The sequence below is a fragment of the Cuculus canorus genome, chromosome 15, assembly GCF_017976375.1.
Source record: "Cuculus canorus isolate bCucCan1 chromosome 15, bCucCan1.pri, whole genome shotgun sequence".
Classification (NCBI taxonomy): domain Eukaryota; kingdom Metazoa; phylum Chordata; class Aves; order Cuculiformes; family Cuculidae; genus Cuculus; species Cuculus canorus.
This window is the reverse complement of record NC_071415.1, coordinates 16739776-16750644: the sequence shown is the minus strand read 5'-3', so window position 1 is coordinate 16750644 and position 10869 is coordinate 16739776. Positions and strand designations below refer to the sequence as shown.

The 10869-nt window shown below is 43.5% G+C and overlaps 2 protein-coding genes across 12 annotated transcripts in view; one reads left to right on the top strand and one right to left on the bottom strand.

Moving 5' to 3' along the window:
• Positions 1-1299: 1299 nt before the first annotated feature.
• CEP20 (centrosomal protein 20) lies at positions 1300-8024 on the bottom strand. 9 transcript variants are annotated; one of them, XM_054081018.1, is made up of 5 exons: positions 7920-8023; positions 7364-7561; positions 6126-6210; positions 5148-5290; positions 1300-3576 (listed from the first exon to the last, which is right to left on the bottom strand). In XM_054081018.1, the coding sequence occupies exons 1-5, from the start codon at positions 7945-7947 to the stop codon at positions 3500-3502; spliced, it is 531 nt and encodes a 176-aa protein (XP_053936993.1). In that variant the 5' UTR covers positions 7948-8023; the 3' UTR covers positions 1300-3499. The 9 variants fall into 9 exon arrangements, 5 of the variants coding, with proteins under 5 accessions (XP_053936993.1, XP_053936991.1, XP_053936994.1 ...); XM_054081019.1 differs by having other exon boundaries at positions 1306-3576; positions 5148-5287; positions 7920-8022; XM_054081016.1 differs by lacking the exon at positions 7920-8023 and having other exon boundaries at positions 7364-7816.
• Positions 8025-9531: 1507 nt separating this feature from the next.
• LOC104058772 (multidrug resistance-associated protein 1) overlaps positions 9532-10869 on the top strand; it is a 49068-nt gene continuing 47730 nt past the window's right edge. For 2 of the 3 annotated variants that reach the window (XM_054081008.1, XM_054081009.1), the window contains exon 1: positions 10519-10784. In XM_054081008.1, coding sequence (XP_053936983.1) covers positions 10737-10784 — 48 coding nt within the window. In that variant the 5' untranslated portion in view covers positions 10519-10736. The other variant, XM_054081010.1, reaches the window with a different exon arrangement.

The following is a 10869-nucleotide window of genomic DNA, read 5'->3' as shown; positions in this document are numbered from 1 at the left end:
AAGCAATTTTTTTTGCTTAAATTATTTTTACCAACGTTCACCAAGCACGTTTCTCTAAGCTGGCAGCTGTGATGGGAACTGGCAGACGTACCATACTGGTGGTTACCACCTGTGTTGAGCTGTGCTCTCGCATCAGGAGGGACAGTCTCCGTCCCAGCTGTCATTAGAGCAGTCCGGTGAGGTAAAATAGTCACCAACTGCTTCATGTTAAGCTTTGTGCTTAATGCTGGCTGCAGGTCAAGTGAAGCACGCGAAGCGCACAGCTCAATCCAGAATGGGTGGGACACGAGCTGCTACTGAAAGGGTGTCTTTGCAAGTGTGAACAAATATTTTGGGATTTCTTTTCCTAAACATAACCACCTGATGATAATCACGCCTCCGGAAAACTGATCAACTGGCTCGAAGATTAGGCTTGATACAAAGGGTGCTCAGGAAGGAAAGCGTAACCGACTCCCCAGAGCGTCTTGATAAAGCTTAGAAAAAAATTTCTTCAATGCCTGACAGAAAGTAATACCTCTGAAACAGCACTGATGCTGTGGCGCCTACAAGCGTCCTTTCCTCTGGTTCTAGGGGAAAGCAAAAATCTGTTTTTAAAGATTTTTTTTTTTTAAAAAAAAAAAGACAGCTTGGGGTTAAGTTCTTGCAAAGTGCTTTTCAGATCTGATATCCACACCAAACTTCACTGGCTCCTTGTCACCTTCACTTGTGATATCATGCTTAGACAAAGAACAGCTTCTTTTCATGTAATTCCCTCCTAACAGTCTCAGTTACGGTGCTCTATCACCAAGAAAATTCAGAAATGCGTTTTGCTCATGAAACCCCGCAAACTTCTACAGCCTTATATCTTTTTTTTCTTTTTCTGATGTCTGATAGAGCTTCTTAAACTGAGAAAATAAATTTTTTGCATGCTCACCTAGGCGGCAATTTAATCTAAAAGCTGAACCTGTGACTCAAAGATTGTGAATGATTCTCATCTAAATAGTGACCTTGCTTAGCTTAAACTTTTAAGGAAAGATTTTTTGGAAAGTGCAGCCATAGTGTACAGGCTTTGCAGTTCCTCTTCATCCCGTAACAAGCAAGTCAGCCTGACATTCACAGGGCTCACCACGTCTGCTTCTTGAAGACACTCCAATATTTCATGTACTGTCAGGATACACGCTAGGCCATTAGTAAGGTGATTAGACCTGTATATTTTCATAGATGCATTTCAAAGTTTTGTTGTACAAATAAACTTTATTTTATTTTGCTTGTATAGTGACTATACTTTGAAACAAGAGATCGTTACAACACCCTGGATCTGTACTGTGAAGCTATTGGAGCATTAGAGGAAATACATGTTGCAGTGAGAGCAAGCGGGCCAGCTCCCACCCAGTGCTGTAACGCAGGATCCTGACAATGGGCTTAAGGTGCAATCCCCAAGATTCCCTCTGGCTTAAACAGATTTCTTCTCTGATTTCAGATACACACTTCTACCTTAAAGCTCAGTGAAGAATGTCCTTGCAACCACGCCTGCGTTCATGGCTGTGCAGACCATGAGACTGCTGAGCCCTGTGCTTCGGGAAGGGCAAGTACCACCAAACATCCCTTTGCCTTCCTCAACTGGAACAAAAAAAACCTGGTATTTATTTTCTAGCACTAAAAATCCATTTCCCAGGGAGATCCACGGGACCTGAGCAGCTTCTGTATGATCTCTGGTGGGAAGACAGAAAACAGATGCAACGGCTTTGGTCACAGTGGAAGCTTTGCATAGCATAGAAGGTTAGAGCTTCTGTATTTCCCAGAGCCTGTTTCCTTGCCCTTGAAAAGACAATTTGGATTCCCAATACACATAATGATTGGACACACTGGGTTCTAGAGAAACAGGGGTCTAGCATTTAATCTCTGGAAAACCAAAGTTAAAAATTCAAGGATCTCTGTGGCCAGAGCAATCGCAGCTGCATTGTTCAAAAGTTCCATCTTTGCAAATTTCCATAGAGGCACTTCCTACTCATTCCAAAATTAAGGTAATTTGCAAATAAGAGCTTAGAAGACTATTTTTCTATGTTTTTAGACAGACAAATTGAGAGAGATAAGCGATTGTGAATACTTGCATTAACGTGTCAGGAAAGGCCCCAGTAAGCGGAATCCCATGGCGGGAGGTTTTACACGGATGGCTTTCAGCCAGGTAGCTTAGGCTGCCGGTGGCGTTAGCACAGAGAAATTTGCTTACTTGACCCAATGGTCAACTACAATTGATGCAAAGCTACAAAAGACTTAAAGACGGATTTGATCAAATTATATTTGCAAACACATCCTCCCCTCCTGGAAACAATCCTGAGATATGGGGGAGCTGATAGTGTTGCCACTCAGACGAAGGGGATGTGCTCACTGCTGAGCCTTCAAATGGATAAATGCCACTTCCCCTTCTGACCGATAACCCCTCTCTGCAATTCCACACCAGGCTCGAGGCTGAGCTGCTTATCAAAAAAGTATCTGTAATGCTAACTGGGTCAAATACAGATTAAGGCAAAACTCTGCAGTTTGGACAACTTTGGGTCCTTTCACTTAAATTCACAAACTGCATGTTCTCTTCCTCTCTTTCCCACCCCACTTACTGTACATCTAACAATTAAGATTCTTAAGAATGCAATCCTAAATATTTATTTATACGACACTCCTGTCAGCACCCCTGGAACATTTTGTTAAAATGAGATGATAAAAATAGCTAACCTGTGATTTTTTTATGTACCCCTGTAAATTGGGAAAACAAATTACCATTTCAAAACATGCAAATACCTCCGCTAAAAAAAGTTCTGGGAATCGCTAACCTACAATCAGCTTTATTTTTAGCTTTGCCTGACTTTGAGTCTCATGTAGTTTGGGAAAAAAGAAGTTCCTCCCATACACTCAGTGTAACACCGTACAATTTATAGCAACTCTAGATGGAAAAGACTTACCCTCATTTGGTTTTGGCATGAAGATAAATATAGTCCTCATTTCCGGAGAATGAAAAACAACTATTCCTCTAAAGCACTTTAATTTTTGATTCAAATTTATTTTCCCATACTTATCTGAAAGTAGCAGCTTCTTCTTCTTAAAGGGGGAGGAGTAAAATGCTCTGTTTGAACACTTTCAAAATACCATGCAGAACAAAACTAAAATATTTTATTAAAAACATACAGGAAAGACACACAAGACCATAACATAAATTATAATTTCAACACTTTCCTTATTATCTGGTAAATTTTTATAAAGTAAAAACAGTATGTTAGGCCCAACTCTAAACACAGGCTTCAAGAATCTGCTTTCATTTACAGTTTTCCTTCTATTGGCACTGGAGGAAGAGAGCCTTTGCTAACACCTTTTTCATTGACTGCAGGTATGACCCTGTCATCATGTCTCGTAGGTAGATCTTAGAAGCTGAAATGGTCCCACTGGACATACTGGAGAAATTTAGGCAAAGAATTTCCTAAATTAACTCTTGCAGAACTTTGCATGAGAAATTAGCGTATGAGCGAGGTCATCTGTTTAGACTTTGTAAAACAAGGGGCTCTTCGATGCTCATGCCAGCCATCCTTCCTGGTTCTGGAATTCTATCTGAAAATGAAACGCAGAGATAAATATTCTTGCACATCTGGAGATCCAAAGGTGTGTTATTTTCTACTACTGCCAACTTTGGTACAGAATATCATCACAGATCGTCATCAACTGTACGAGATAGGTGCTTTGCTTTACTAACGATTAAATTTTGGACAACTTCAACCCAGGTATAGTGAATGAACTAATAGAAACACCGGATTCCACATATTTTATCAGGATTCCCAGTCTTTATACCAGTTCATTGGACTATTCATTCATCTAAATAAGCAAGACCATTTCTAATATGAAAAGCAAGCTAAATGTTAAAATATGACATTTTGAGGGCTGAGTTTATGAATAGACTTGATTGCCTGAATATGCAGCGTAATTAAAATGGCCAGAAAATTGGTATTTTAAACCACTGTCTTTAGTCTCCACCGAACTATTCCACAAACAGATACAGAAAGTAATTTTAGACCATAGTTACTTAAAGGTTAAAAGCCTTAAAACTGTTGTATTTGTGTTTAGTTCAAAAAGCAATGTGCTGTCACATCTTATGATTAATGCTGACTTTCGTAACTAACTCTAAACAATTAAACCCTCATGTGAAATTATATTGGAGTCAACAGGGCAGGGTGACCCTGCAGAGAGTCAGTTTCAGAACTGAGGTACAAAGTTATAATTTAAAACCAATTCTTCTATATCTTGAATTTGTTTTAGAAAAACAGAGAAGCTTCTGATAGGAACAATTATTTTCTTACTAAGAGATCATTAATAGCAGTTTTGGTATTGAAGTTTTATTTCTTCAGCCCCCTCTTCTGGCAGAAGGAAAACAACACTGTCTCAATGAATTAACTGTTAATGCATTTAATACTTCTCCCACTCTTTTTAAATGTCAATAATATCTCAGGCCTCATGTTTTTCAAATTTTTTGATACAAAATGAATAGTTGATAACACAACAGAACTAAATTCTCACAGTATAAAGTGAAGTAATATGCCAACAAAGTCTTTGAAGGAAAGAAACGGACCAATGACCCCTTTCATTCTGTAGCTTAGCCAGTTTGAATTGAAACCAGTTAAAAAGCAGACCAGAAAGAAAACAAGATTTAGATTCTTCTATAGAGCGATGAAGTCAGAGCTTAAGCTTTTGCAGTAAATGGGATGTGAATTATGTCCTTATAACCCATGATTTCTAAAACAATCCATATATGTGCCTTGATTTAAACAAGTGACCAGCTTACATGAATTTTTACAGGTGCTTCTCTCTGCCGGTGTCCTAGTGGGACAGCACAAATGTTTTAGAAATCATAGGTGGGTCTTTCTTGAGGTGGATATAGTAGGACCTTTCTTAAATGAATACAAGCAACAGGTACGGTCAGGTCACACAGCTCAGCAGTATTTTTCTGGTATAAATACTGTTCTGCTTAAGAATTTTTCTTACAAAAGGCGATGTCAGCTCAAAGCATTCCTCACACAGATGAGGTACGTACACTGTGTCCATCTGTACGTTTATGCTGTTACAAGCATATATATCATATAGAAAATCTCATCACAAATAGAACTTAAAAAAAATGTCTCCAAACCCACCTATTTGATTTCTTTCGGTAGGTGGCTTGCCAAGGTTCTGCTTTGGATAATTCAGCAAAGACATTTTTGGAAGGGCATTCTGGTAACTATCTTCTTTGCCACCATGTAAGAAATGAGAGATAATTCCATACAAGAGAGGTCTGCTTAACAGAGAAATAACAAAAGCAGTCTATGAAATACTGAGCATTAAAAACCCATCCTTTCCTCAGAACTTCTGAGATTTCTATTTACTTCTAGAATATGGACAGACGTCTTTAGAGTAGTTATTTACAACACACTATGCCAAGCGTCATATAACTAAGCAGAGACCTAAGCCCACCCCGAACACATAACACTTTCCTAAAAAGCTCACTCTAAGAAAGTCCCTCAACTCCGCTCCAGCTCCCCTGTAGGTGAAAAACCAGAGCATGTTTAGCACAAGAACATATATCCACATTCTCGCTTGTGCAGTATGAAGGATCAGACTTGGTGGGCTGCACATCCCAAGCTTAATTCTTCCTAGGCACCTGACAGGTTCTGACAGCATAAGCTACAGGGAACACCGATTGTGTTTACACCTGCTTCAGTACCCTGACCTCATTAAGGCAGTCATATCAGTGCACGGTGATTTTATATCTAATCCCAGAGTGCAACAATCTTTTTATCGCTCTACAAAGCAACTCACTGATGTGCAAAGAGCATATCTGTTCTCTGCTTATGACTGCAGGGAAGACTATAGTGGTAAGATGTTTGTGTTTTAGTGTGCAAGAACATAATCTGAAGAATGCTACAGAGCTGGCAGAATTAAATGTTAGTTTTGACTATGTTTGGAAATGGCCCCATGTTTGACATTTTGAGTTTGAATCAGCACATCAGTGCAGGGCTGTGATCTAGTCACATTTAAATTAGCGAGAACATTTCAATGTGATTTATAATACCACTAAAGAGAAAAACATGTGCAGAACAGAATATACTGTGCACCCCCAAATCACTCCTTACACTGATTTTCCATTTGCGTCTTCGACTATGTTCAGCTCTTTGGCAAGAAACTGTCTATCCAAGGGCACTTCAGGCTGGCCAGATTCTGGAAAAAAGGTTCCCCCAAAATTCTTAAGACTGCTAAGAAAAACATCACAAATTAACTCTTAAAGAGTGCTCAGGCGACTTCACAAGGGAATAAAGCACACACCTCCCTTTTAGACTATTAATATCTAACAGTATATTCTAATTCCAGGGAACTCATTCAAACATTAGTGCTTCATACTCATATAATTTACAATAGCATATTACAGTTTTTATCTTTGCTCTAAAAAAAATATTAAAGGAGTCTAACAATACACAGATGAATTAAGAACGCAAACAACCCTTTCTCTAAAGAAGTACTGTTATCAGATTCCATACATTAACTACTACATAGACTATCTCCACTCCTTCTTCCTGAGATGAACCTTTGTGCTTGTAATTTTAATACTGAAATATATCAAATCAGTAAATAGCAAATGCAACTACTGTATCCAAGCACAACTACAGAACTTCAAATTTCAAACACAAGTTAGCAATAGCTGCAATAATAAGTGCTGTGCCATATAAATTACAGCTACCATTTAGATGTTTTAACCTAAATAGCTCTCAATATTGGTATTTCAACACAGCCAATAACAGTAATACTTAACCTTACTTGTTAAAAAAATACGAACCACCTTCATATTCTTTTTTTGTTATTTAAGCTGAGGATATTTAACCACATTTCTGATATAGCTTATATGCATTAATTGCCAGAACTAGCAACTACATTACATACATATTATTTTAGCTTAAACTACTCCTCAAAGAAATTTTGTTCATTTATAGGATTTCTCCTTATTTTACACGAATGCCAAGGAGAAAAAAAAGTGATATATGGTGATTTAAATATATTCTTAGCCATTTTGCAAAGCAAAAGCAGATATTTTGAGAAAGGTATTTTGATTTTGGAGGCTGCTAGCAAGTTTTCTTGCTCTTGCATCAACTGCTCTGTCAAAACATTGCCTCGGGGATAAGCAGATTTCTTGAAAACTAATGGTACGATTCAGCTTTATGCTCTAAGTACAGCTGTGGAGAATGTTTGTATCTTATTTATGTCCAAAGGAAGACATGATTGTGCAGCTTGGTCTCACTCCTTAATTTCATGGTATGGGTAGAATTACTCAAACAACAGGTAAATGTTTATTCATATTGCAAAAATTCAGCCCCAATACCTGCAGTTAAAACAGATGCTGCATATTTGTATTTGTTATAGTCCAGGTATTCACGAATTAGTTCGTTGATTAAGAGATTTTCATGAGACAGCGGTGGCCGTGGTTCACTCTGGTCATCCAGGGCATTGAAGACCTCAGCTCTGATCCTTGCTTTTATTTGTCCAAGAGCACCTCTTTTTTCCAGCGTGTCCCTTAAAACTATTACCATAAAAAGATCTCTTAATATAAACCCAACCGTATTCAAGCCGCGTTTATCACCCACAATATAAACGCAATTCCGGCACCTCCACAGTGAAATCATAAAGATAAGATATCCGCGCCTGTGCACACGCCAGGGACAGCAGGGAGGCCGACAAACACGGAAAGCCCTCCGAAGTCACGCCTGCAGCGTTCCAGAGTGCGGAGTAACCGCACGGAGCCGTCTGCGCTGAACGAGAGGCGGGCGGGGGCTCCCAGGGGCCGGGACGGCCCCGAGGCCCAGCCGGGTGTGAGGAGAGCCCGGCCGCTCGCCCCGCCGTACCCCCGGGGCCGCCCCCCGCCCCTCGAGCCCCACCACCTGCTTTCAGCTCCGCCACCGTCGCCATGACGCAACGCCCGCCTCCAGGACCCCGAGGCGGCCGCCGCGGCCAGCGCGCATGCGCGGGACGGCGGGACTGCGCCGGCCAATGGGATGGTGCCTGGGGCGCTTTCAGCCAATCAGACGCGCCGGCGGGCGGGCGCCGGCCAATCGGATAGCGCCGGGGCGAGCGTCAGCCAATCAGGCGCGCCCGAGGGCAGGTGTCAGCCAATGGTCGGGCAGCGCGGGTCCCGCCGCGGGGTCGGGCCGGGACAAGCCGCGGGCGGTAGGTGAGGCGGTCCGCCGGTGTTCCGCTGGCGCGGGCTGATGGGCTCCCCCCGACCCTGTAGCTTTTAAAGGCTTTATTGGGACGGGGGAAATAAAACGCGGAGAATGAGTGCTTCTCCCTGAAGCGCAGCGGAGGAGTTTTGTACTGAGTCACTGAGAGAACTTTGGATAAAGAGGAGTCACCACCGTTGAGCTCTCAATTAAAAGCGCTTGTCGGAGTCTCACCCGCTACGGGGCCTTTGGCGTGTCGGGGCTGTGCAACAGCGCTCACTTCGTGAGTGTATCCGTTTCCCAAAGGGAACGCCGCCAGGATGGATGAGCAAACTGGATCCGTCACGCTCTTGGCAGAGCAGCCTCGCTTGGGCTTGAAGGAAAATGTGAGTCGTCTGAGGCAGTAAAACCACTCACGGCCTTCGAGTGGGCTGTAGGGTTGTTGTTTTGTGGTTTTGTTTGGTTTGGTTTTAATATTTGCTCTCAAAGCAAATATTTATATTTTAAGCTTCCAAGGAATCTCTGGAAGAGGGCAATAAATAAAATTTGGGGGAAAAAAAGAAGTCTTTAGAAGTAATGGTGAAGTTAATCTGTTCCTTTCACATACCAGTGACCTTCCAGTGAGTCAGCAGTACTGCCTCTGCCTGTAAGTGACAGGACAGGGGAATGGCCTCGAGCTGCCCAGGGCACCGTCAGACTGGACATCAGGAAGAAACTTCTCACAGAAAGGGTCGTTGGGCCCTGTCAGAGGCTGCCCGGGGAGGGGGGGGAGTCCCCATCCCTGGAGGGGTTTAGAAGACGGGGAGATGAGGTGCTCAGGGACATGGTTTAGTGGTTGATAGGGATGGTTGGACTCGATGATCCAAGAGGTCTTTTCCAACCTGGTGATTCTGTGATTCTATCCCAGCTCTGCTGCCCAGATCCCCAGAGCAACTCTAGTGATGAATGACCGCTTCCCTTTCACATGCATGGTGATTTCACAGTCAAAATGGTTTTGTCTGCATCTTTCCAAATTTCACCATGCTGTTGTGGGTCACTGTTCCATTAAACCTAATTTCCAGTTGATAAGTCATTGCTGTTTCCTACCCTATCTTTCCAACCCAGCTTTAATTTGTAGCTTACAAAGCAAAGTTCACAGTCTAAATTAGAATTTTTGTGGTTTTTTCCCCCTGATTGCAAGGAAATGTCTTTTTAAGATTGTAGTTTCTATTTTATGTACTAACCTGTATTTTAAAGGATGGTTTGTGAAATCCACATCCAATGACTGTCTGGTGCTCCGAGATCTTGTTTCTGTATTGCTTTTCAGGTTTGGGTTTGTGTTGGTTCCATTTTTTTCTCCTCCACAACAAATATATTGAGTCTCTTACATCTTGCTTCCCCTCACATTTAATTACTTACCCTGCATTTTGACTACACTTTGGTTAAAATTTGTCTTGTTGTTCTGTTCTTTAGAGTTTCTAAGGGGAGGAGATGGAACTAACTGGAAGGGAACTAATTTGAGTTGCAGACCCAAGTATCTTTATTAACATCATTAACCTGGTGCATGGCCATCGGTAGAGGGACAGAGTACACAAAACGGGACCGAAATATGATTAATAAAAACAAGGGAAATCAGGCTTCAGCATTTAGTGGTAAAGATTTGAGCATAGCATGAACTAAGATATGGCTTAAGCTGACACAGACTTCTATAGCTTCTGACACCCAGTTTGTTTGGTTTGATCTTTCTGTGATGATGCTTCTCAGTTCATCAAGGAATATGCGCCCTCAGTGTGGGCTGAACTCAGCTGCTCCTCAACGCGATATGGGAGTGAGAAAGCCAGGGGACAGACCAGAAATGCTGCAGTCATTTGGGCAGTGTGCCCGCAGGCGGTGGTGACCACGCACAGCTCTGAAAGTGCTGGGGAGGTCAGCAGGTGAGTAAAGACCAATCTGTGATACGTTTTTTGTACGCGTGATGCTTGCTTTTTAGTTATATGTTAGACAATGAGACCTGTCTCTGTTCTAACAACTGTGTCCATCATCTCCTGTCCCTGGGGAGCAGAGCCCAGCTCCCTCCTTTCCACACCCTTTCAGGTGGTTGTAGAGAGCAGCGAGGTCTCCCCTCAGCCCCCTGCAGGCTGCACACCCCCAGCTCCCTCAGCCGCTCCTCAGAAGACCTGTAATGAAGCATATCAATAAATTCTTGCAACTCTAAGCGAGTGTTTATCCCTTCAGGTTATTCATCCACGTCTGGAGATTGTCTGCGTACGATCTCTTGATACACGACGATGGATCATCCAGCGCAGCCGGAGCCCCCGCTGCCCCGCACAGGTGGGCGCTGCCGACCCTCCCCTCGGGGATGCCGCGGTGTCCGCCGGCGGCTCCGGGAGGAGCGCTCCTCCCTCGCGGGGGCTCCGCCTGGCGCACAGCCGCGGCCTGTGCGGAGGCGATAGGGGCTGCCCCCGCCGGGGCGGGGCCGGGCCGGCCGTGGCTCCGCCCGCCGCCGCACGGGCACGATCGGAGCGCCGCGCCGCCGCGGAGCCGCCTCGCCTGCGCCCCATGGGGATCGAGGGCTTCTGCAGCGCCGACGGCCACGCGCCCTTCTGGGTGAGCGGCGGGGCGCGGGGCTGCGGGAGCATCCCGGGATGCCGCGCGGGCAGAGCCGCCCCGTGCCCCTATCTTCCCCACCCTC

Bases quoted from the DNA above. Each gene is read 5' to 3' on its own strand.
- CEP20 (XM_054081016.1), bottom strand. From the start codon at position 7,664: ATGATTTCACTGTGGAGGTGCCGGAATTGCGTTTATATTGTGGGTGAT. The intron at 5,291-6,125 runs GTAAGGAGTGAT...TTCTCTGTTAAG, and splicing joins GACGCAAATGGAAAATCAGT to CAGACCTCTCTTGTATGGAA. The intron at 3,577-5,147 runs GTGGGTTTGGAG...TTTCATTTTCAG, and splicing joins TACCGAAAGAAATCAAATAG to ATAGAATTCCAGAACCAGGA.